The 27,978-nt window shown below is 35.3% G+C and overlaps 1 protein-coding gene and 3 long non-coding RNA genes across 5 annotated transcripts in view; 2 read left to right on the top strand and 2 right to left on the bottom strand.

Annotated features, from left to right (window-relative positions):
• The window catches only part of LOC125654509 (uncharacterized), a 222,826-nt gene continuing 194,848 nt past the window's right edge, over positions 1 to 27,978 (top strand). The window contains 4 exon segments of the mRNA XM_056142802.1: positions 1 to 303; positions 26,551 to 26,752; positions 27,141 to 27,245; positions 27,788 to 27,860. Coding sequence (XP_055998777.1) covers positions 133 to 303; positions 26,551 to 26,752; positions 27,141 to 27,245; positions 27,788 to 27,860 — 551 coding nt within the window. The 5' untranslated portion in view covers positions 1 to 132.
• LOC130047552 (uncharacterized) lies at positions 4,498 to 11,769 on the bottom strand. The gene is made up of 2 exons (XR_008796428.1): positions 11,686 to 11,769; positions 4,498 to 5,890 (listed from the first exon to the last, which is right to left on the bottom strand). It is a non-coding gene; the product is annotated as an uncharacterized LOC130047552 (long non-coding RNA).
• Positions 13,916 to 18,164, bottom strand: LOC130047553 (uncharacterized). 2 transcript variants are annotated; one of them, XR_008796429.1, is made up of 3 exons: positions 18,037 to 18,164; positions 17,407 to 17,809; positions 13,916 to 14,302 (listed from the first exon to the last, which is right to left on the bottom strand). It is a non-coding gene; the product is annotated as an uncharacterized LOC130047553 (long non-coding RNA). The 2 variants fall into 2 exon arrangements; XR_008796430.1 differs by having other exon boundaries at positions 17,407 to 17,779.
• Positions 14,301 to 16,162, top strand: LOC130047546 (uncharacterized). Its single transcript, XR_008796421.1, has 3 exons — positions 14,301 to 14,751; positions 15,624 to 15,709; positions 15,811 to 16,162. It is a non-coding gene; the product is annotated as an uncharacterized LOC130047546 (long non-coding RNA).

The raw sequence follows: 27,978 nt of genomic DNA, 5'->3' as shown, positions 1-27,978 counted from the left end.
TCATCACATTATTCGGCCATCTTTAACTGTTGTCACATCATAAGCGCAATCGACTACCATCGGACAAAATGCCTCCAAAAAAGAGACGCGACTACATCAACCAGAACGACAAAGCAGTCTAAAGTCAGAAAAATGCCTGATTCGTCGTCTCGGCCCAGTACAAGAGCTACGAGACCGGTTAAGAAAAAACAGCCCCCAGGCCCATTCCTGCAGCATGTGCAACCACGCCACCGCAGCCCCTTGACGAGAGGGAAGGCTCTGTTATCAACCCACAGCCGGGAGCGAGTGTGGTGGGTACATCAGGTAACGTTATCGATTTTGCTGGGCCCGACCCAGATACTGATGGCTTGTATCATTCCGATACTAATTTTGCTGTATTGGGTGAAAGTAGATCTTGTGAATTTAGTACGGGTCTTTCGTTTGGCGAACAGGTCCAGGTCAGTCGGCCTGTATCAGATGCAAGCATCTTTGATCCTATAGGTATGCATGTGCCGCAGGCCATTAAGTAAAAAATATGGGCAGGTCAATACATTGACTTGCCTCTATTATTGAAACAAGCACGTGACTTGCGCACCGAGCCCCATGTTACGGGTGGACTGGTAATTAGAATTGGGCAAATTACCATAGAGAAACAACAACTCAAGACGATTAATAGCATCCATACATGGACAACTGCGTTTATGATTTATATGTCCATATTTCTGGAAAAGTCTCCACACAAAGGCCAGGAACTGCTCAAATACATGCACAATATTCGCCTGGCAGCAAATATATCGGGGCATTCCGGGTGGGCCAAGTATGACGAACAGTTCCGACTCAAAAAAGAGCGGCACCCCACCCTACCATGGGGAGTTGTAGACTCCGAATTATGGGTTATGCACATTTCCTCCCCACAGTCTGATCAGTCTAACCAAATATTTGACAGTGGGAATAAGGCTCCTTTTCGTAACAACTTCAGTCGAAAACCACAAGTCACCCAGGGTCCTAACTCCCAGGGAGGGGGATATGGTCCCAAAGCCACTGCAGCAGCCAACAATACAATTAAGGTCACAGGCGTCTGTTTTGCGTTGAACAGGGGCTCCTGTTCCTTTAACCCCTGTAGGTTTCGACACCGGTGCTCATCCTGTGGGGGACCCCACCCTCAAGCAAACTGTCCCCAGTAATAATCTCTATAGCTTGGCATGCACACCTATTAAATACTCCGAATTATGTAATGCACTTTCGTCATATCCCCATCTATCAGATCAAATTCAACTTAGGCACGGCTTTAAGTATGGCTTCCCCTTGCACTATGCAGGTCCTAGACTACACCGAGAAGCCAAGAACTTAAAATCTGCACGCTTAGCACCCCAGTTAGTATAGCAGAAGTTAAATAAAGAAGTTAAGCTGGGCAGAATGGCTGGTCCCTATGACGCCATTCCTTTTCCTACACTCAGAGTTTCTCCGGTCGGCCTCGTCCCCAAAAAAGATGGTGATCAACGCTTAATTCACCATCTGTCATACCCTGAGTTTGAGTCGGTCAATGATTATATCGATCCACACATTTGTACGGTCAAATATAGTAACGTAGATGAAGCCGTTCTTATGATTAAAAAACTAGGCCAAGGGGCATTGTTAGCAAAATCCGACCTCAAGAGTGCCTTCCGTTTACTACCCATATACCCAGGCGACTTCGATTTACTTGGCATTAAATCTAATGGCAAATATTATTACGATAAGTGCTTACCCTTTGGTTCCAAGCTTTCGTGTGCACTTTTTAACAAATTTAGCTCTTTCTTGCATTGGCTTATAACTAAGGAATCCGGTAACCACCACATTATCCACTATCTGGATGATTTTTTATTTGGAGGTAAAAAACAAGAGGGTACATGCAAATACACATTGGAAATATTTCACCAACAGTGCGAACATTTAGGGGTTCCTATATCCCAAGATAAGACTGTAGAGCCAACTACTTGCTTAGTGTTCTTAGGCATTGAATTTAATACCATTTCCATGCATATGCGATTACCACAGGATAAACTCGTTGAGTTACGTCAAAAAATTCAATTCTGCATTGATACTAAGAAAATCACACTCCGGGAACTCCAATCATTAATCGGGTCGCTAAACTTCGCCTGTCAAGTAGTGGCCCCAGGCCGAGCCTTCATCCGCAGACTAGTAGACACCACTGTAGGTATTAGGAAACCTAGTTTTAAAATTAGAGTTTCTTCCGCTATGAAGTTGGATTTAGAAACTTGGTTGCTATTCCTTCAGAACTACAACGGCATTACATTATTTCCCCATAGGCTATGGTGCGCTAACGAAACCATTAATTTCTATACAGACAGTGCGGGTGGTGAGTCTGGGGGTTTTGGTATATTTTTGAAGGTAAATGGGTCTTTGGCAGATGGCCAAAACAGTGGGATATGCTAGGTAGGTTTCAGGACTTAACTTTCTTGGAGATGTTTCCTGTCGTCGCGGCCCTAACGGTTTGGGGGCCATTACTGGCCAACAAACGGATATTATTTCATATTGACAATCAAGCAGTAGTTCACATTATAAACAAACAAACGTCCAAATCCCAAGATGTCATGGTTCTGGTAAGGCGATTCGTTCTTAAAACTATGACTTTCAATATCAACTTTAGAGCTGAATACATACATACTAAATCAAATGCTATAGCGGATTCAATTTCTCGTTGCCAGTGGTGACCACTGGCAACGAAGTTTTCGGACTTTAGCGCCGCAGGCAGATCCGATGCCTACCCCGCTTACCCCAGAAATTTGGCAAGTTTAAGTCAGGAGGCCAACAGATTACTCCAGGCATCGGTAGCTCCCAAAACCAGGCAGACCTATAATACAGCTTACGAAATATTCAATCAGTTCAGGTATCACCTTCAACTACCAGTAATTTGGCCAGCCCCTTTGGAACATATTGTGCAATTCTTGGCATACTTGTCTCTCAAAGGCCGATCCCCATCTAGTCTGAGAACTTACATATCAGGCTTATCACACATTTTTAAAATCCAGGGCATGGCGGACAATACTAAATCTTTTATGGTCGCTAAGATTTTGGAAGGAGTAAACCGACTGGCAGGGAAGTGGGATATTCGAGCTCCAATCACGTACAAAATTCTCCTTAAGATCATCACGGCACTAGTTAACGTCTGTTCATCTAGTTATGAAACGCTCCTATTTCAGGCGGCCTTTAATCTAGCATTTTTTGGATTCATGAGAGTAGGTGAATTAACCATGCAATCGCTTAAGAGTACTAGCCCAAGTCCTTTGTAGCTTAGGGATATCGAATTAGTCACACTAAATGGCCAGCCCAAAGTTAAGCTTCACAATCCGGCAATCCAAAACCGACCAGCTGGGCAAATCATGTACTTTATTTCTCTCAAAGACAGGTGATGTGGCTTGCCCGGTGGCGACTATTAGCAAATACTTAGCAATAAGGAACCCCGCATTACCACTAAATAGTCCATTCCTAATACATTTTGACGGTAATCCCCTCACGCGTTATCAGTTTGCTGCATTGGTGGCTAAAGCGCTGATTTTTTGTGAAATTTGCACCTTATGTTTCAAATCACATTCTTTTCGGATTGGGGCTGCAACTGAGGCTGCCATGAGGGGCATTTCGGATCAGACAATCAAACATTGGGGTAGGTGGAAATCCAGTGATTATGCCACTTACATTAGATTTCCCGAACATTAACTGCTGATATTTCACTGGTTCACCCACAGTACTAACGTACCTCAAGTTTTCTAGGTGTAAAGAAAACCATATGGGTGATTGGCTCTTCCATTGTGTACTGGGCTGCACGCAGTGCCTTTAAACGTCCTGGAGGAAAACACTTGAACCTGCAACTCAACAACCTGTCCATAGAATGGTTCGGCACCAGGGGAATGAAATGGCAAGACTTCGACCCCTTGTTCGAAAGTAAACTAAAAACCAACCCCCTCCTGATTACTTAGTTGTTCACATCGGTTCCAATGACCTTGGGTTGGCCACTTCATTGTAACTATTCCACTCCATCAAATGCTCATTCTTGCGATGCAAACTTTTAGCCCCCAACTTGTCTATTATATGGTCAGATATGTCACGTCTTTATTGGCACAATGCCAGTGACGCATCTAAAGTGGAGGCAGCTCGGAAGAATATCAATCGTAAGGTTAAACAGTTTATCAAACAAGAGGGAGGGTTTGTGATTCGTTACCCTTTCATTACATTTGCTGACAAGCAGCTGTTCAGGTTCGACGGAACTCATCTTAATGATTTGGGTAACTCTGCATTCCTCAATACCTTACAAGGGGGACTGGAAACCTTCCTGTTGTTCAAACACCACATTAAAGTTTACCCTGATGATCTCGAAACCCCAAAGTAAGTTAAACACACACCTACATCCTCTTGTGAGCCCGTCAATCTCTTAGGCAGCTTAATTTTTATACTTCTTCTAGATATCTTAATTTCACATAACGCTCTGTGGCAGGTGTGCTCGTATAGACAAGCACATTTGGCGGAATTCGGGGATTACCACAAATGAAAATTTCTCTCATGTCTGGCTCAAAACTCTGGAGAATCTATTCTCAGTACTGAGGAGGATTTGGGGCCACCTCAGTGGTACCTGTGGGACCGGCTTGACCCTTGCTGTACCAAGGGCAAGTCTTTGGGGTTTACCCCTGGGGGTCTTAACAATGACCAAGGTGTGTACCAGGGGAGACAGGATAGAGTTAGGGCCTGAGTCAGAACTGAAATTATCATCGTACGTGGCATTCACTCTTGTAAGGTGGTACCAAGAGGTCTGTTCCCACCACAGTTACCTGTGGGGGCGCTTTGCGCCAGTGTTAAAGGGAGGTAATCCCTGGGTGCTTAGTGATTCCCCGGGATGACCGCAGGGATAGTATTTTCATGTTAAATGGATTGTGCCAACACCTGCCACAAAATTGTATATTGTCTAATAAATCTGCTAAAATCTTGACTGTATTATGTATAATAAATCTGGGTTTAATTCAATTTTGTTAATCTTGTCTGCATCTTGGATTAATAGAGTTGTGAGTTGCACAGATTAACTGAGAACTATTCTGATATGAAAAATACGCTCTGTTGTATCTTAATCATTGCAATACATCGTATTATCATATCTTAAATGATTTTGTTTTTCAAGGGTAAATAGAATTCAGTTGCATATTCCAGCAATAAACTTAATACTTAATCCCTCAACCTCGACATCTTTAAGATAATGACATATTCATATCTATAGATCTCTTAATTAAATTTCTGATGGTTCGAACAGCAAGACAGAAAGAATTTCCAAATGCAAAATCAAAGCCAAGAGCTGATTTCCTACGGTATCACTTCTCGTCATGTATGGAAATGTGGAGATAGCAAACAGTGATCAATCCAAAACTTCTAGCAATAATACAATATCAAACCTAGGGTAAACACGGACTTCCGGATGCACCAGAGGTGGATCAGGTGCCAAGGGAAATAAGTACCCCCTGTTGACCGATCACATCCGCTGTGAGTCCTACACCTTGAAGTAAACTTAGCCATCCGTAGTCAAAGTCCGTGTGTGGAGACTGGCCTAACAACTGGTACCAAACACCTCAGGTAACATTAAACCTAACTGCTGGTTGAATTAGCATACAATATCATTATAACGACCATAGGTTATGTGAAAAGCTTTCTTTAAATGTGACTGTTGAAACCTTGTCAGTAGTTGGCCTAGATTGTAATATTAATCATTCACAGAACACCCTCTCGCGCATTAAATCAGTTGAGAGACATAACCTCCATATGCAAGTGATGATGGAATATTGTTGAATATATATGGGGAGTTGACGTTGAAGAGGTTGATGTCATCCCGTCGGCGATAAAGTTGAGTTGTCTGTTTGCCATTAACATATCTCTACAATAAAAATGCAAATATGAAGCAACTACAATATCCAGGGGACGTTGGCTGCTCAGTTCTCTATTTTATATTGCTTGTAGGAGCTATGGGATTTATCGCTGTTTGTTGTCTTCACCTTTCATGTATAAAATACTATGTGGTATCGTTTATTTCGACTTTGTTAGGAAATATCGAATCAACATACGAATGAAAATGAACATTGTTAATAGATAAAACGTCGTTGCTAAATCTAAATGTGGAGTTTAGGAAGATATTTAATTTCCTTCGCATGTAAAAGCTTTGGAATATAGTTTGCCTCATTAGAATTAAAACACTCTGTTGGGAATTCCAACAGACTGTTGAAAGACTTTATCACCAAAAACTACGTAAATATTGCCAAGGGATGGGGTCGTCTTAGCGAAAAACAAAACTACATTAAACTATACATTTTATATGAAAATGCTTTTAAAATGTTTAATAATTTGAAATATACTGTTGTAATACTTTTGGAATAAAAATAGATGTTTGTATATATTTTTTTAGGATGTGTTTCACAGATTGTTAATGCATGATCCCATCATGACCTGTAAACCTTGGTTAAGAGAAACTTATTCAACGTTGATAAGTATGCTAGTCATGTCCGGGCAGTACTTCTCCAAAAGAAGTTGTACACTATTAATATCATGGCAAAAGTTCTCTTAGAGAACAACTTTTTCGTTTTATAATAAATATTCTGGGTACGAGTTCTCTAGGTATAAATTCCTCTGAATACGACTTCCAACTCTCGGTTTTGTATCCGATATAACAATTCTTAGAGCAAACACAATCCTTTCTGGTAAGACATAAAATGATGAATGCAGTCAGGCATAATAGAATGACCAAGAAAGACGAAAGTGGAATGATGCATTTAATTTCGATGAATGAAGAATATTAGGTTGTAAAATCTAAGTTAGAATTTAAGGTATACAGATTTCTAACATACAGTTGAGATGGATGTAAGGATGTCATAAATATACCGATAAGTGGTACTTTTAGCGAGACACAAATTCAGCGATTTCTCCATAAAATATCAGTATAAATATTTAACGAGAGCCAAATTTAGCCACTTTATAATTCCAAGAAAGATAGCTATTACCTCTGATATGGAATGGATATTAGCGACATTCGATTTTAGTGGACTCAACACTGTTTTCGCTAAAAATTCTACTTGTTCGATATCATAATTAAAGACGTAAGGATGTGGTAAAACAAAAGCCATTGAAAAATTGAAATATTTTAATGAGACATTGAATTAAGGATGTCATGTAGCAAAGTAAAACTTAGAATTTAGAATAGAAATTGTAATATTGAATGACAAATGACATAGCTAATTAAACATTCAAAAAAAGATACACATAATGATAGCATAAATTCCATACGATAGTATGAAATTATAAAATTATATGTTAGGATGAATAATGTAACTTATTGTTCGAAATGTTAATTGTTCGATTCGATCTGCAGGCCGACCCAAGACAAGTTTTGCCTCCATTTCCACGATCTACAGTTGTGCAGAGTTTCATTCCAAACCAATCTAACGCTTTTTCGACCTTTAAGATCTTAAACTCAACGATTATATGAAGTTTGCTATATCGCGTAAACAGGAATATGATATAAATGCTAAGTGGCATAGGTATCTACATGTAGCTGTGCTCGCCTAACGGTAGCACTGTCCACATATCATTAGGTGTTATGCTGGGTAAAAAAGACAAGCCTTTTAATCATCATATTTTTTTCAGAATCAAACAACCTATATTTGCTCTCCATTCCATTGGACAATGATGTTTGAAAGAATCGTATTTTTGATAAAAGAAGGGTTTCATGTAATACTTTAATTATTGTTCATTTGAGCACCTTTCCAAATATCACATCCTATTTTGTTTATAATTCTCCTCACCAATGGAAAAGGATGTCACTTTTCATTTGACTAAATGCTCATCTATGTTAACAAATGATTTGTTTCTATAGGGGTGAAAAATGCTAGATAAAGGGCCATGTGGCTTTCATTTCCACATGACGTCAAAGAGGACCGAGAAACCTAAGGATGCAAGGTGAAGATAACGAACAGTGATCAATCTCATAACTCCTATAACCAATACAAAATAGAAAGTTGGGCAAACATGGACCACTGGACACAACAGAGGTGGGATCAGGCGGCCGTTTCACTAAACGATCGTAGATCGAAAACGTAGACTTAAATGTGAACGTAGCACGTAAGACCGTTTCACTAAAAGTTACGATTTGCGATTTACGATCAGTATTGATCGTAGCCCTACGAGTGGTCTAGGGTTATCGTAAGTGTTCCTACATGCACGTAAATGAGCAATATGGCCGCCATGCTGGCCCCGCCTGAGATCATTTTGTGGTAGTATTTACCTGACCGAGTTTGTTTATACTTTGTAGGAAGAAAACAATCACAATGACTTGCAGTCTGCTTTTGTACAAAAATATTGTACAGTCCGAGCCCGAACTTTAAATCAATTAGAGTTGTCCTTCTTTGTTATGCACACCCACAGAAATGTCAGTCTCACAGGGGTCAAGTTCGTTTTGGGCCCGGGCTCTGTGATACCACAAATATAGTAAATTCATTGTATCATAGAGTTCGGGTCCAAAACGGGCCTAGCCCTTGTTACCAGTTTGCTGAAATAAATATAAAGACAATGCAAGATCGAATTCATATTTTGAAAAGTGAGGGGGGGGGGTAGTCAATATATCAAACTTTGCATGTAATAATAACGAGAACAGATATTGGGGGGGGGGGTATAGTTACATATTCCTGCATCACCGTTAGATCACATGTATATTTAACATTAGAGGGGTTCCAAGACATTATTATTCTCATGTTCAGAAATTAAATTTCTTTAGAAACAGTTGATTTAATGATCCAAGACGTTGCGATTCCACGTACTCAGTTTTTTCCCCCGTCAGATCAATACCTTTGATGCAACTGACTAACTGCATAATACATGCACATTTTAAGGAAAATATGATAATAAAATGATTTGGTAATGGGAGAGGGGTTAAAATCCCAATTTTGCAAGTGGATCGTTTCTGTGCTTTATGAAGGTCGTTAGAAATTAAACATACAGACTAGACCTATATGTATACAGAGACAAGGGAAGGGTCATTATCGGACCCTTGGGGTTCCGACCCTTTTTCATAAAGTGAAGTGCACTCCCGTGGGGATCCGGGTTAGAATAGGTCCTCAGAACCTCTTGCTTATCGTAGGAGGCGACTAAATGGGGCGGTCCTTCGGATGAGACTGCAAACACTGAGGTCCCGTGTCACAGCAGGTGTGGCACGACAAAGATCCCTCCCTGCCCAATGGCTGTAAGTGCCGAGTATAGGCCTAAAATTTGTAGCCCTTCACCGGCAATGGTGACGTCTCCATATTAGTGAAAATTTACGAGAGGGAAGTTAAACAATATAAAAATCAATCATCATAAAGTGTAATATCAATAATAATTTTTAATAAATGATCTAGATTATACATCATCACATAAAGACAGAAGTTATCATATGCTTACATGCCTAAACGGAAAAAATATATATAAAAGACAAACGCATGTGGAAAATAAATTTCAAGTCATTTTAGGGACAATTGAGCCCATGATTTGTTTGAAATTTATACAAATAAGTGAATAGATATGTCATTAGTGTTACAGCTTATTTTACAACAATGATTAAACGCCGGAGTACGTACATATCCATGGTTTGATGCAGGGTAAAATTTCCTATACTTGTGTGCAATTTTATTTTCATTTTATTATTTCCTTTTATCAATATAATTTCATTTTCGTATTCATTTTTTTAATCCGTTGAAGATAGTTTACTTATTGATGGAAATTTGGCTCACATGAGCAGATCGATACATGGCATTTAAAATTCTAAAATGTAATTCTTTTATGTTATATCTTATATCACCCCCCCCAACCCAATTTTAGTTACATGAAAATCAATAAAAAATATTCTATCAATTGTTTAAACATTCTAGGAATTTTCTTTACGTTACACTAGAGATCGGGCTCAAAATTTCCATTATTTTTGTTGACAACTTGCATGGGTTACTGCAGACGATAAGGATATGTTTAAAACCATGAAGAAATAATAAATGAATATTTCTTTCCATGGTAGGATTAATTTTAAATCTACCTCCATAGAGAAAAGAGTTCTAAAAAGTCAGACGTAAATCGCAATCGTAAGTGTTACGACTACGTTAGGTTTCGTGAAACGCTCGTATACGTGCGAGTCAAATGATCTTAAACGTAATCGTACGTTTACGATCTACGATCGCTTAGTGAAACGGCCGCCAGGTGCCTAGGAGGAGTAAGCATCCCCTGTTGAAGGATTTATGATCATGAATTACGGCACTAGCAATAAATGGTTCTTTATAGAATCAACGATTTCATACAATTAGTTCATTTATTTTGGGATTTGATAAAAACTCTTCCATTTTTCCAAGCCCTCCGTCGTGATTTTCAAGCACTTGAATAAAGAAATTTTTCGGATCTTTTTTTCGGGAGGAAGTCATTTTAGTTGACACGCAAATGAGATGTTAGTTCTCACACTTCCAAAAAGCTGTTCCAGTCCATACCTTTGGTGCTTGTACCTATGTTTATTGCTCGACTGCTTGTACATCTACCTCTACTCACACTCTCTCGAAAGATAAAAGATAGAACTATCCAAGTGCTATAATGTCATACCCATGTCCGAGAAGATATATTTACACCGATGGTAATTTTCACAAAACACGTACGACTAAGATAAAGGTTTTGTGGCTGTAATGTACTCAATTGCCTGAGTAAGAATTCAACTTTGATCATACATTGGTTTTGTTCATTCAGAAATATATGAGTGAAGAAATGCAAAAGAACTACAGTGTTTTAAAATGTTCATCTTATTCGTAAAATGCTTTGTAAAATGTTTTGTGAAAAGAATCACAGTCATGTAGATAAACCGACCATTTATGGACTCGTAAAGTCTCTTAATTGATTTGATTTGATACATTATATAAAAAAGGTTACAAGAGGTCCGGAGTGCCCAATTCTAGTGTCGTTTACAATTCCGTGATATTTTGAGAAATTCGAAGCTGTATGATACTTTCTTCACATATGTAGTTTTATGAGAAATATAAGTTTAATGAAAATATAAGAAGACTGTTTTACGTTTATAGGGATAGGCCGAGAAAACGAGCTATGTAAAAGATTTAAAATAGATAGGAAGTCTTGGTGGACAATGAGGTTCCTTTCGTTATGCACAGTTCAAATTTCTTTACCTGCAGAACATTTATAGACTTGTATTTCCGTATGCTGTAGAAAATAGAACACATCTTTCTAGTCTTGTTGAGTCATTGCTATTATATTACATATAAAATATTTCGTTGTACCTGTACATTTAGCAATGACAGAAATGAATTTTATCTCACGCTAGGGTACTATTAGAACAAATTTATATGTCTTTTAGAAACATTCATTTCGAATCTATTTATAGGGACTAAGGTCAGTGTGACTTTGTGCATTAGCATCTATTCAAAGGGACTATTTCACAATGACTTTGACACTGCCACTTTTAGTGTTGTTTAAAGTTTAAACTGTTGCTAATTAGTTAACGCATGCTACTTATTGCATTATTTCATCACTTCTGGTTCACTATACATAAAACGATATATGACATCTAACACACGATATTAATATTCGTCTAATACCTTTAAATCCATTCTGACCAAATATCTAGTTCTACCTTTTCATTGTTATATCATTAGTTGACGTACTTACTAAATACTTTGACAATTTCTGCATTGCATCATTTGAACAAGACCTACATTTTCTGAAATTAATGTTTGAAATTGACATTTATTGATTTACAGTGTAATACATGATAGAAAGATAAAATATACAATAAGTAAATCATGGTTAGTTTAAGATAATGCATATACATGTAATTACATTGTAATACAATCTTTAATTTTCTAAGATAATGAATAATACAACTCATGTATACCTTAATAGTATAACTATTTTCATACAATGAAGAGTGTTGATAGATAAAATATAATCAAATGCAATATTGTAAATCAGTGAGCATCATATCAATTAGTTCAAAAGTGACTTAGTATTCTTCGGTGCAAAGGAAGAATGTACGATAAAGTATGCCATATAATGGTGGGGTGTACTCACCCTTTCCTTTGGCAAAGATGACATCCTTATTGTTTGATATTCGCAAAAACAAATACCATTATAGTGGCCTCTCCCCACTTTTGCTGATTGGCTTTGAAGAAGACAAAATCATACTTTTGAAATTGGTAAAGTATTGAAGAGAATGATTTCACGGTTCAAGAAAATCGAGCTTTACAATGGGGTGTAGCTACGAAATTGCAAATACGCATGTGTTTCTACATTATTTTGCCTCCTCCGAAAACTGATGTAAGAATAGTAGATATTCATGAATGTAAAATTGAGTATACGATATACAGACGTTAGTCTGAAAATATATGATATGGATGTGTTCCATCGACTGGTTCAAATATATAATCGTTTTTACAGCATGCTTCAGTTAAAAGATTTCCAACACACCAGGGAGTACATCTTTAAAGATAGCTTTTAAATTCTATATATTTTACTTACATTGCATGTATAATACTTTTTAAAACAAAAATGTCTCATTCTTGAAATTGATTAAACTTAGTATTCAGAAATGATGACAATGAACTAGCTACGCTTTCTGAACTTCTACCAAAGTTTCGCCTTGAATATATCTGGGGTCTAAGGCAGCCTCCAAAACATGTATCTTTATTTGCATGCACATGAATTATAACATAGCTACGTCCTTTAATATGTATATCCTGCTGTTGTATTAAGTTTGTTTTAAAATTAATTGAGGCTTTATATCGTTCGATCGGACAATCGGGAACAGTGTATAAGTGAAAATCTTAAAACTAGTTAGTTGCATTATTGCCCGACGGTGCTAGCAAACTCGGTTACTTTTTAAACTTCGTACGATTCTTGACACTTAGTTTGTCCATGTTCGGATTTAATCAAGCCTCCTCTAAATTTTTACCAGGTGACACGTTGTAATTTTCGAGCGCTTAGATAACAGAAATCTCCGGCATACGTTTTCCCGGGAAAGACGATAAATAAAAAATTCAGTTCTTACACTTTCATACACCTTTCTGGTCCACAACTTTGGTGTCTGCATCGATTGTTCTTGTTCACACTACACCCCAACCCCCAGATAAACGATTGAACTAATTTCATATGTATATTGTCATATTTTGTCTGGGATATTATCTGCACCAGTCATGTAGATAAACCGACCATTTATGAACGCATATAGTTACATATAATCATGTAATCTTATTTACTTTTATAATTAAGGTTACCAGCAGACGAGTTTGCAAATGCACAATTCAAACGTCTCTTACAAATTGGGTAATATTTTGAGAAATTTGAAACCCTGGGATACATTCCTCACTGATGTATTTTTTATGAGAAATATGAAACGACAGTGTTTCGTGTAGATAGCAAGGGTACACCCAGAAAACGAGCCATTTAAAAAGATTTTTAAAAGATAGGACATCTTAGTAAACAATAAGATTCTTTTCCTTATGTAGTTCGAATTCCGTAACCTTCATAACATTTCTATAGACTTGTATTCCGGTATGGCTGTAGAAAATAAAACGTGCATCTTTCTAGTCTTGTCGAGTCATTGCTATTATATTACATGAACAAGATTTCGTTGTAGCTGTGAGTCATGAGAAAAATATTAGTAAAATTTTATCTCACGCTAGGGTACTATAAAAACGAATTTATGAATATATTTTCACAACTATGGTCAATGTGACTTTGTGCATCTGATTTACGATTTACAACGATGTTTACAATGTTAATGCAGTTGTTGATTATGTGAAAAATGCTATGCTGAAAGACAAACTACATCAAACGTATTGTGCACGAAAATTGTACTGGACTCGTATGTCTCAAGTATTAACGTAAAGTATGGTAGTGCTTTTCTTTTTACAAAGGTAGTAAGATCCCATCTCTGGTTTCTATTGATATGAAAGCCTTATTTGTCTCCAAATTATTGATTTTATCAACGATGTTTGCGTACAATGGACGATATATATATACCTACATGAAATAAGAATTTGTAATAGAATATGATGTACTAACTACACTTGCTACAAACGGACTTTTAAAACAATTATAACAAATGAAAATTAAATCTATGTTTTTATAATTGAAATAAAAACAAATCACTATATGAAATGTAATTTATTCTCACGATTTCTCAAATAAGTCCAAACAGTGCGAAAAAATTGTGTAGAGTTTTACAGAGAGGGCTAATAAGTTTCAAATTTTGAACAGCATTAAAATCCTTTTTGTATCAAGTGTACTTAAGGTAGCGACGGATAGCAACCACGTGATCAGTAAAAATTGTGTATTTTCACGTGAATTCATTTTCCGGAATTCCTTACTCCGTCATAGAATAGTCGAAAAACAAAAAGGGGTTCCGAAAGTGTTTTGTTGCTGTGACTGACTCGCCTACAGAAAATATGCACATACCACATAAGTATACGTCAATGGCTGTAATAATGGTAGATCAAATGTTTCATCTGTGTGAAACTTTTTGCTAATCGAAATGTTAAACCAACCACCAATCCATGTACATATATGCGCTACGTAAACAAAGTTGTTGATTGATGCATCGTAATGTCCGAGTGCTGCATGCTGAGAGATTAAATACTGTTTATACAGTCATTGAGAGGCTAAACAAAGTTTCTTGCAAGAAGAGGAAGTTGGTGGATGCATTCAACTTGGACAACGAAATCATAGTTTCGTTTGGTGAGTGAAAAAAATGCCATAAATTTGTATTCAAAAGTTCAACTCACATTTCCTCTGCTATTTCACAACGCGATTTATAATAACATCTGTAAGTTTAAACACACGACATACAGTAGATGTATTATTTTGTATGTATATATGTATTCCATATGTGCATAAAATATAACTCCCACCTGTGCATGTGATTGTAAACGAACGGATGTCATGTAAAAAAAAAAACACATTTGTAAACATGGGCTCTCACAACTCTTTTATTAAGAAAATAATAATATCGTTATGAAAATAACCGTTACGAAAATAACATACCTTGAAATACATGTATAAAAGTAATGAAAAACAAATATCTGTATAGACCTACTATCTAGGGGTATGAGGGAACCGGATAAAAAGTGGAGGGGGGGGGCATGTGTTGAATTATAATTCCCTAGACTATAGTATACATATACTATTACTTTGAAATTTCAGTGACCTAAGAAATATATCAAACCTGAAGTTTCGTGTTTCACACAAACATGTAGGTTGGCAAAACCTTTTTAAGTAATGTAAATTAATCACAAGTCTGCATATGCCCTCTCATAGGCAAATGTATGCACTGTATGTATAAGTAAGATATGTATACTACACGTATGCCCTTCTCTTGACCCACATTTTGTAAATAAAACAGATATGATAAGTCTATGGCAGTTTATGAAAACATATATACATGTCATCTCATTGCAATTTATAATTTTGAAACATCAGTATTTAAATTTTAACTGAATATGTGTTGAGACACAGTTTTAAAATTCACATTGTCTGACGCAATCTAATTACTCAATGGTATAATATAGACCTAACTGTGCAAATATCAATTATGATGATCTTTTTTCTAGGCATCAGCCTGAGGACCAATGGAGGTTAGATAGGACCAGTGCAGGTTGAAGTGGACTTCGAGTCAACAAGTATAACAGCAAGAGAGGTACTATATTTTTTTATAAACATTTGTAAAGACAATTCTGAGTATATCAGATATTCATCTTTTTTGCTATATTTAAATATATTTATCTATATTTTGAACAGGTACTCCATTTACAGTGATGATGACATATCCCCTGGACCCCCACAACTCCACAAATTTAAAAATGTTTGATCAAGTTCCGAAGATTAAATAACTACTGCAAAATTTGGGACTGGATGAAAAACATTAATTCACTTATATGAGCTCAGAGCAGTGGATGTTATACAACATACTTTAAACTAAATTGTGAATTTAAGGGAAAACAAGTACATGTACTCGTATATTACAAGTACATGCCTTTTAAAAGACAATAATATTGCATAGATGTAAAGGAAATTTCAATGTTGATTATTCTTTCTTAGATATATTAGTAAAAAATGTGCACATGCTAGAATATCAATTTTATAACTTCAATCAATGTGTTTGAATTTTCCTTGTAATTCAAAATTTAGTTGAAACATACATCATAGATACATTAATGTATATCAAATTTTTAGAAAAGTTTCATAATGGAACTAATTAACCCCCCCCCCCTTATACATACAGTGAACATAGATCTTCACCTGGGGAAAACTTCAGTTAGTTAATGCAATATACATGTATATGCATTCTCAGTTATCCAATAGTGAGTTTTTGGTTCCATGTGAAACTACAATTAGAAATCTTAAACTTATGAAAGACACACCTATCTGTGAGGGCAAGTTGACTCAGATGGACTTACATGTATTGATCCATGGGCAGTCCATAGGTCTCTTTCTATTGATATTAATTATTTATTGAAATATGAAATGGTTATTTAAACATATTTGGTGTATTATACTGTATAGTGATATAAATTTCTATCAAAAAATATGTATAGGTAATAGATTTGGTCCAGTTATTACAAGAAATTGTATGAAAAATAACTAAATATTTAGGCAACCATTGCGAGTTCGAAAAGGTCAACTGCAATAGCACATACTATATATCATTATTAAATGGCTCATAGAAACTTCTAGTATTGTGAGTTTGAATGCTCAATATGGTAATTTGGGAATGCTTAATCATTTAAGGTCAATAGTTTTTATCTGCTGACTGTATCTCTTAAAATTCATTTCTAGAAGGGAGGGGGTAGGGTTACAAAATCTGACATAGTTTCAGATTAAACCTCATTTGGTATATTTTTTTTCTATTTAATATTTTAGATACTACTTGACTTATTGTAAAAATGAAATAAAATCAGAAATTTTATGAGCAGAATTTTGTTGTTGTCAGAAAATGTATGCCTGATAGTATTTGAGAACCGCCATATTTAGGGTAAATTTGGCCAATTGCCAAGTCGAATCATGCCAATGTTTTCCTTAGATGCATTTTAAATTTCTAATCCATGTTGATTTTTTATCTGTTTGTGTTTAATTTACATAACTATATATGACAAACAATATTTCTGGTGTCAATAAATTTTTTATTGGCTTTTGTGTTAATTTGCTCAATTTTGGCATTTTTTGCCTTTAGGGGCTGCAAAAGAGGGGATTTCAATCTCGCTTTCCTCGAAAATTAACCTGATTACTTTTGTTGATTTTTTGATATGTTTTAGGATAAAGTCAAAATGTTATAATAAATAAAATTAAAAAAAATTCAATGAGCGGTTTTTTTGGGGGCTAGCTATCAATAGCTACCTTAAAGGGGTGTGTGGTAAAGCCGTTAGATGAACTGGCCGTAACAAATGAAACGTACATCCTTCTTATCTTGTTGAGCCATTGCTATCAAATTACATTGAAAATATTTCGGTATATCTGTGCATCGAGCCATGAAAGATATATTCATCAAATTTTATTTCAAGCTAGGGTTCTATTAAAACAAATTTTAACGTTTTTGAAACATTCATTTCGAATCTATTCTTAGGAATTAAGGTCAGTGTGACTTTGTACATCATGCACTATTTAAAGGGACTGGTTCACAATGGCTTTGACAGTGACTTCTAGAGTGAAAGTGACACTTTAAGTGTCGTTTTAGATTTTGAACTATTGCTATTTAGTCAACCTATGTTACCTATCGCATTCGTTCGCCACTTCTGGTTGACTATGTAAAACTTATACGGTACCAATTTTGATGCACTAGATGCACATTTCGACAAATAATATCTCTTCAGTGATGCTCAACCGAAACATGTGAAATCTGAAATAACAATGAAGTTTTAGAGCTATCATAGGGAAAAACAGTGTGCCAAAAAAGTGGAGTCAAATTCGTCTACTGATAAGAGCTATGCGTGAGGGAGATAATCCTTTCGAAATGAATTTTTAAATTACTATACATAGACAGATACGAGTATTTGATATGCATTTTCTCTTTAAGGTGTCTAGTAGGAAATTTTAATATTCGCCTTATACTTTTAATTCTAAACAAGTGTCAAGTTCTTACCTTTTGAATTTATATAATTACACTATACTTGATTACTTACAAAATACTTTGCTATATTGAATGCATGTAATAGGGATAAATTCAACACAATACACTTTGTTATGGACAGCTACATTTGTGTTTCGGAAATAACCTTAATAAAAAAATCCTTGATGTTTCACTCCAATTTCACGCGTAATTTTATTTGATGAAAAAGGTAATACAACTAGCTTATCAGATCTATCCACAATCCACAATGGTCGGATCACGAAATCTTACCATTTGGCGCTGATGTCTGGACAAGGACGTCCATGATTTGCAAAAAGCACGATAAACTTATGATAATTGTGAAATTCAGGGGAATGCATACCACTTATAAAATCTACTTAATTTTGTTGAAGTAGTAATATGTTCTAAATATTGTTAGGTTAACAGCAATCGTAATATTGTTCACTGCCCAAACCATCAACCTGACACAGCGTTTATATAAGTTAAATTTTTGAGAAATGTGAAGCTCAGGTATACATTCCCTACATATATAGTTTTATGAGAAATATAAGAAGACATTGTTTCGTGTATAGCATTACATAACAAGGACAGGCCCAGTAAACGATTCATGTAAAAGATTGTCAAATGATAGGACATCTTAGTGAACAATAAGATTATTTTCATTATGCACGGTTCAAATTTCTTTACCTGCACAATATGTTTATAGACTTGTATTCCGGTATGGCTGTAGAAAATAAAACATGCATCTTTCTAGTCTTGTCGAGTCATTGTTATTAGATTACATGGACAAGATTTCGTTGTATTTGTGAGTCTTGAGAAAAATATTCATAACATTTTATCTCACGCTAGGGTACTATCAAAACAAATTGATATGCGTGTTTTGATATGAAATATTCATTTCGAATCTATTTTAAGAATCATGGTCAATGTGAATTTGTGCACCATGTATTTATTGTTAAAAAAGGACTGATTCGCGATTTTCCCCAAACTTTTGGGGTTTTTTTATACACATTTTTTCCATATTTATCAGTATTTACTGTCTAATATATATAACAAGTTTCAACAAAAAATAAAGGTGATACTCTCGTTATTATAATTATGATGTTTTTAAAAAAAAATGTTGCGTAAACAAAGATTGAGGCATGCTATTGTTTACAAAATGTTGAAAAAATTACGATCAGATTTCTGATAAATACATATATTACATTTCGAAATGTACCATTTACAAGTTTAATTTGTGTAGGCACGATTTCGAAGCTTTATCTTGCAAAATTAATGTTTCACTATTTTGTTTGTAAAGATAAACCAGACTAGAGTCATGCTTACATAACACAGGCTAAAATATTGCTATCATCACTGTATTTTTGGTGCCAACTTTAAATAAGTTATATTTTAAATATTTAACATCGAAAATGATTTTGTTTTCAAAATACTTGAACCAGTTCATCCAAAGGCAGGTTTGCAAGCAGATTGCTGTGGCTTATCATCTATGACTTACAACAATGTTAATGCAGTTGTTGATTATGTTGAAAATCCTATGCTGGAAGACGAACCACATCAACGGTATTGTGCACGAAAAGTGTATCGGACTCATATGTCCCAAGTATTAACGTAAAGTGCCAAATAAGCATTTGTTCGTAGAAAGTAAGATAGTTCCTTTTTTAAAGGTTGTAGGATCCCATCTTTCGTTTCTATTGAATTGAAAACCTGTTTCATCTCCAAATTAGTGATTTTATCAACAATTTTTGCATACAATGGGCGACATAGGTATTTCGTAAAAGGAAATAAGTACTAACCACGCTTGCTACAAATATACTTTTAAAAAACTGACTAAAATGAAAACTAGATTTCTGTTTTTATCAGTGAGATAGATACAATTTACCAAATGAAATATAATTTGTTCTCATGATTTCTCAAATAAATCCAAACAGTGAGACAAAATTGTATAGAGTTTTCTAGGGAGGTCTAATAGGTTTCAAATTTTCAACGTCATTGAAATTCTTTTTGTATCAAGTGTCCTTGGGAGGGTGTGTGATATAGCCGATGGATGAGCAGGCTGTAAAAAATAAAACGTACATCTTTCTAATCTTGTTGAGCCATTGCTATTAAATTACATTTGATATATTTCGTTATAAATGTGCATCGAGCCATGAAAGAAACTTTCATCAAATTTTATCTCGCGCTAGGATACCATTGAAAGGAATGTATTCGTTATATGCGTTTTTGAAACATTTATTTTGAATCCAGTATTACGAATTAAGGTCAGCGTGACTATTTACATTAGGTTCTATGTAAAGGGACTGGTTCACAATTACTCTAACAGTGACTTCTTGAACGAAAGCGACATTTTAGAGTTGTTTTAAATTTGAACTGCTACTATTTAGTTACTAATCATATTCTTTCGTGACGTCTGGTTCACTATACATATACAAATGTATGGTATGCATTTTGGCTTTAACGTGTCTAATGGGATATTTTAATATTCGTCTTATACTCTTAATTCTGATCCAGTGTTAAGTTCTTACTTTTTAGATTTATATAATTACATGATGTAGTTACAGAATACTTTGACTTAAATACTATTCTGAATGTTTCAAAGCTGCATTTAATGATCAATTTAACACTATTCACCTTGCTATCAGTAGCTACATTTGTGTTTCGGAAATGACCGTGATAAAAAAAATCCTTCATGTTTCACTCCAATTTCACACGTAATTTTATTTGATAACAAAGGTAGTGCTATTAGCTTATCAGATCTATCCACAATGGTCGGATCACAAAAACTTACCATTTGGCGCTTATGTCTGGACAAGGAGGTTCATGCTTTGCAAAAACCACGATAAACTTATGATAATTGTGAAATTCAGGGGAATGCATACCACTTATTAAATCTACTTAATTTTGTTAAAGCAGCAATATGTTCTAAATATTGCTATGTTAGCAGCAATCGTAATCTTTTTCACTGACCAAACCATCAACGTGACGCAGCGTTTATACAAATTACCTTTATCGCTTACAAATTGGGTAATATTTTGAGAAATGTGAAGCTCTGGGATACATTCCTTACAGATATAGTTTTATGAGAAATATAAGAAGACAGTGTTTCGTGTATAGCATTAGATTAGAAGGGTAGGCCCAGAAAACGATTCATGTAAAAGATTGTCAAAAGATAGGACATCTTAGTGAACAATAAGATTCTTTTCATTATGCACGGTTCAAATTTCTTTACCTTCACAACATCTCTAAAGACTTGGATTACGGTGTGACTGTAGAAAATAAAACATACATCTTTCTAGTCTTGTTGAGTCATTGCTATTATATTACATGGACAAGATTTCGTTGTATCTGTGAGTCATGAGAAAAATATTCATAAAATTTTATCTCACGCTAGGGTACTATCAAAACAAATTGATATGCGTGTTTTGATATGAAATATTCATTTCGAATCCATTTTAAGAATTATGGTCAATGTGAATTTGTGCACCATGTATCTGTTGTTAAAAAGGGAGTGCTTCACGATTTCCCCCAAACTTTTAGTTTTTTTATCCATATTTGTATCTATTTTCATCAATATTTACTGTCTAATATATATAACAAGTTTCAACAAAAAATGAAAGTTATACACTCCTCATTATATCATTTTTTTTAAAAAAATGTTGCGTAAACAAAGGTTAAGGCATACTATTGTTTACAAAATTTTGAAAAAAGTAACGATCAGATTCCTGATAAATACATATATTACATTTCGAAATGTACCATTTACAAGTTTAATTTGTGTATAACCAATGTGGAAGCTTTATCTTGCAAAATTAATGTTTTACTATTTTGTTTATCAAGATAAACCAGACTATAGTCATGCTTACATAACACAGGCTAAAATATTGCTATGATCATTGCATGTTTGGTGCCAAATTTAAATAAGTTTTATTTTAAATGTTTAACATCGAAAATGATTTGCAAGCAGATTGTTGTGGCTTATCATCTATGATTTACAACAATGTTAATGCAGTTGTTGATTATGTTGAAAATCCTATGCTGGAAGACGAACCACATCAAAAGTAATGTGTACGAAAAGTGTACCGGACTCATGTGTCTTAAGTATTAACGTAAAGTGCCAAATAAGCATTTGTTCTTAGAAAGTAAGATATTTCTTTTTTTTAAGGTTGTAGAATCCCATCTTTCGTTTCTATTGAATTGAAAACCTGTTCCATCTCCAAATTAATGATTTTATCAACGATTTGTGCATACAATGGACGAAATAGGTATTTCGTAAATGGAAATGAGTATTAACCACGCTTGCTACAAACAGATTTTTAAAAAAAAGATAAAAAAATGAAAACTAGATTTCTGTTTTTAAAAGTCAAATAAATACAATTGACCATGTGAAATATAATTTATTCTCATGATTTCTCAAATATGCTCAAATAGTGAGAAAAAATGTATAGAGTTTTCTAGGTAGGGCTAATAGGTTTCAAATTTTGAATGTCATTGAATTTTTTTTTGTATCAAGTGTCCTTAGGAGGGTGTGTGATACAGCCGATGGATGAACGGGCTGTAAAAAACAAAACGTACATCTTTCTAATCTTGTTGAGCCGTTACTAATCATATTCTTTCATGATGTCTGGTTCACTATAAATAGATAGATGTATGGCATGCATTTTGGCTTTAACGTGTCTAACAGGATACTTTAATATTCGTCTTATACTTTTAATTCTGATCCAGTGTTAAGTTCTTTCTTTTTAGACTTATATAATTACATGATGTGGTTACAGAATACTTTGATTTTAATACTATTCTGAATGTTTTCAAAGTTGCATGTAATGAACAATTTAACACTATTCACCTTGGGATCGGTAGCTGCATTTGTGCGTCGGAAATAACCGGGATAAAAAAAATCCTTCGTATTTCACTCCAATTTCACGCGTAATTTTATTTGATAAAAAGGGTGACACTATTAGCTTATCAGATCTATCCACATGGGTCGGATCACAAAAACTTACCATTTGGCGATTATGTCTGCACAAGGACGTTCATGCTTTGTTAGAAGTACGATAAATTTATGATAATTGTGAAATTCAGGAGACTACATATCACTTATAAAATCTACTTGATTGTGTTAAAGCATTAATATATTCTAAATAGTGCTAGGTTAGCAGCAATCGTAATGTGTTTCACTGACCAAACCATCAACGTGATGCAGCGTTTATACAAGTTAGATTTGGTTGATGCCGATCTCTGCCAAATTCCCTTCTGTATGATAAAAGATATTTACCATTTAACGCAAATATCTAATGAGTGTGAGTGCAACTCCAATATTTTGTTTTAGTTTGATGCATGCAGTGGTGTGTTCAGGTAGATGGTTACCTTCTACTTGCAGCATAATTTTCTTAAGTAAATGTAAATCACCCTAAAAGGAAAATTTCAGATAAAATTTCCTTTCTTTAAGTATACATTACAATTCTGGATTGGTAACTGTTTGTATTTATAATACATGATTGTGTAGTCACCACTGGATACAGCATATATGAAATGACCATGAATGGAATAAAAGAAAAGCCAAGGCAGAAACACATAACGATATTTGAAACAAAATGAATGCAAATAAGATATACCCATCAAATAAATTGCTCTCATGTGTACAGTTGTCTATTGTCCGTTCTGCTGGCCGATTGATAAATTGATTATATCATGTTTAATGTCTCTCTTGAGAATATTTCACTCATATGGAGACGCCACCATTGCCGATGAAGGGCTACAAAATGTATGCCTATGCTCCACGCTTATGTCCATCTTTATCGTGCCACACCTGCTGTGACACGGAACCTCGGTTTTTCCGGTCTCATTGGAAGGACATCCCCATTTAGTCGCCTCTTACGACAAGCAAAGGGTACTGAGGACCTATTCCAACCCGGATCCCAACGGGAATCTTTGACCGAGAATCGCCTGTGCGACTATTGTACTCACACAGAATTGTGAATTTTGTACAAAGTGATTTAATACTTTAATCAACCTGTACAGATTGACAAATTAGGTTTACTCTTTTTGCATATTGAAACGATGGGTTTTCCGCAAGTCTGAGATGCAATTCGATCACGGATTATTGAAATGAGGGAAACAGGTATGTTACTGAGACAAACATTTCATCAAATGGGTTATCATTATCCAATCATCTGTAGAAATGGATGCCTCAATGTCATTTTATTCACTCAAACCACACCAAATGTGGTACATGATGTACATCAAATGATTTTGCATTAATTCAAATAAATAACAGACAAATACGTGTTGGATAAATAAACATTATGATAGAGAAAAATCCATACATGTGTATACATAAGTAAAATTGATAGGAATGTCAATCTAATTGGATAGCCTCGTGGATTACTAGTGGGCTTACGTCGAGCTATAGTCATGTGCTTGGTAGAAAACACAAAAACTGACTAACAGGGTACAAGGGTATCTACGTCATAAGTCACACCTCAGCGCACACGGATCACCAAGTTCACGGGATGAAAGACTGCCGATGGCAATCTAATTAAAATTAGATGTTAGATCCGCTCTCGTACTCGCATACAAGTTACACACAATCATAAGCAAAAAAAACAAAACAAAACAAACAAAACTACCCCCTCTAAAAAAAAACCCAACAATAACACTGCCTAGAATTCTGAAGGTACTGTTTCGTTAATACTTTCAAAGGACCTCCACACTAGCTGTGACATATGGCCCTCGGTGATTTAGTGAAACATCAAAGTTTGAATTATGCATTTTACAATGCCCCAATGTGTTCATTATTATCCTTAACTTAGTAAAGTTTGTTAACATTAAGAGCTATGCCGTCTTCTGACATAGGGTTTGTCTGCTTTTGTTTATTTCTATTGATATTCATAGAATGGCAGATTTTTTAAGCCTTTATTTATATCGTGCACATGGTTGTCCAGATTTCTCTTTTCTATTATAACTCTTTCTTGCATTAATGAAAAATATGTTCAAAAGGCAAGAGTGGGCAATTTTGTGTCGTGATGAATATTCATTAAAATCTACAAAAACCTACACATTTTTTCCACCTGATTTACCTGTATTGACCTCATATTGACCTGCTGAACATTAAACAAGCCACGTGAAATGCGTCACTGTAATACTGGAAACACTCATGAGGCCGCACGGTATCGTCGACTACATGTATGCATACCAAATGAGGAGCCCCTTCCTCTCCCTGTTGTTACGTCCCTGTGTTATTTGGAGAATGCACATTTCAACTATCTATTTCTCCCTCCTTCCCCCTCTCTCTCTCTCTCTCTCTCTCTCTCTCTCTCTCTCTCTCTCTCTCTCTCTCTCTCTCTGTCTCTCTCTCTGTCTCTCTCTCTCTCTGTGTCTCTCGTTCTCTCTCGTTCTCTCTCTCTCTCTCTCTCTCTCTCTCTCTCTCTCTCTCTCTCTCTCTCTCTCTCTCTCTCTCTCTCTCAGACCTTTAGTCTCGTTTATCTGCTTAAAGCTGTATGATCCGCAAGTTATTAAACTTTCCTGAAAAAAACATTTGCAGATAGCAGAAAACATTTAAGTAAATATATATAAATTATACATATGTTAAACGTCTATAAATAGTCACATGCACCTCAAGGGAAAACCCAACATGATGTCTATAAATCAGACAAACCTATCTAACTTTAAACTTTAAATAAGACTGAAAGAACGTAAAACATGTAACGCATTACTAAGAGGTGTTTGATAATTTTATTTCTACTAACCTTATGGCACGGTACTGTTGTAACAAAATACTTCGCTCTACACAGGTAATTGAGTACCTTTGAAAGCTCGAAATGGACATTTGACTCACTTGATTTATGCATGGCCGAGTAACCGTTGTTTGTATAGACCCCGATTTACAATAAATTAATTATGATTAAAACAGGTAAAATAATGTGTGACATGTACAAGTATCATATATACCTATGTGCGATGATTTCACAGCGGTTTTATAAAGTGGGGAAATTGTCGAAAATCGGGTCATATAACATTAAAAATTTTCAAGTTTGTATAAATAGCACATTATTGTGGATTTAGATATCCCCGCATAGCTGTGAATCAATGAAAGTCGAATCATTCTGGGTAGTAATTCTATAGTTTTCACGCTAAAGGTAACCATCTTGACCTTAGGTTTGTACCCTTATCTTTCAGTATTCCTGGGGAAAAGGACGATGCACTTACTAGAGATACATCATTGTTTAACATCTATTGAAAATAGTAATAGATAGATTTTTCTTTGAGAAAAGGGGATGATAAAATTGGACCACAAGCTACAGCTAAAGTCAGGAGGTCCTTTGTAAGCTTGGAAAGCACCGTTATGAATACATTTTCAGAGAGGATTCTGAAACAAGCTACGGTTATAATTCATAAATAACTCTAATGTGTTATAGATGAGACTACCACGGTCCGGATTCCATGTTTTCCCAGTCGACACCTGTCCTAGAAACCTGTCTGAAGTCGAGGCAGCCTCTCGCAGACTCAATTGTTCTGGGATTCAGGAGTCCATAAATGTCTACCATTGTCTACCGCGTTTTGATCTGTCTCACCTTGTAGAATTCTGCTACGATTATACCAGTGGGTGGACTGAACCTGGTAATTAAGCTTTACAAAGTGATGTGATATCATTGAAATGTGTGTTTATGAAATAATCAAAGAATCTACACAGATGCTCATTTACAAGGCAGTAACACTACATGAGATGGAGTATCCCATCAATAGTTTGCCTCCTAACAGATAATGGTGGAATATCTGTACGACTGAAAACCCTAGATATAGATATTAAGATATTTGTGCTTGGAAGTTGATATTTATGTTTCTACAAAATTATGCTTGCTGATTTTACAGGAATATACACATTGAACTTTGAGCTGTTAAATACTGATAAAAATCCCATCACGTGTATTTTGTTTTGACTTGGTTATATTGTGTAAGTCTTTACATCTGACAAATGAAATCTAAGTAAAGTTTTACTTATTCATAGGAAATTGTATGGTGCTCCAAACTCAGACTTTGAACAACCACCCATGTAAGTACTTTACAAAAGGCTGCCCTAACAAGCCGTACTTGACAAGGAATATGTATAACTGTAAGTATCCGTTACAACAGTAAATTATATGTGAAAGTTCCTTTCATACGTAAATTGACATATATACTAATTCTACAAGTAATGTGAACTCCCTGATTTACACCCGTGGTTTAAATTTTTATTCAGACGGAGAAATATTTGAATCGTCCTAATTCATAATAACCCAATGCAAAAACTAGAATAAACATTGTTGTCACAGTTAAAATCCCTGTACCATCAACTAGTTTTTAATAGCCTGTGTTGATTTAGAAACTGATCATATGCAGATCAAACTCTTGCCTATCGAATCAGTTGAGGAACATAAACACTATATGCATGTGATAATGGAATAATGGAAGTTGACGATGGAGAAACTGAAATCATCCCGTTTGTCATAAAGTTAATCTATCTCAATTTTAAAGTTTCAGCTGATATGTTTATTTTGAAATTTAAGACAGAAACACCAGTATTATATGCTTTTACGTTGTTTCGCATGGAAGTTGTTAAAACTCTTTGGTACAGCTATGCATATCGATGATTTTATTGTTTTCCACGCTTCATAGATCCAGCTTGCATTGACATAGACAGAAAAGAGAAGTGTTATCGAATGGACCCCAACTGTACATCGATTACTAGGTAAATGTATGGTTATTTCTTTGTATGCTGTTTACGTCCCATTTGATTTTTACTCAAATAGAGACGTCACCAGCTCAAGGAGAAGGTTTAAATATTTTGATATATGCTTGGCGCCCAT

This window comes from Ostrea edulis, chromosome 7 (assembly GCF_947568905.1).
Source record: "Ostrea edulis chromosome 7, xbOstEdul1.1, whole genome shotgun sequence".
Taxonomy (NCBI): Eukaryota; Metazoa; Mollusca; class Bivalvia; order Ostreida; family Ostreidae; genus Ostrea; species Ostrea edulis.
Note: the sequence above shows the minus strand (reverse complement) of the source record. Positions and strands in the feature narration are given on the sequence as shown.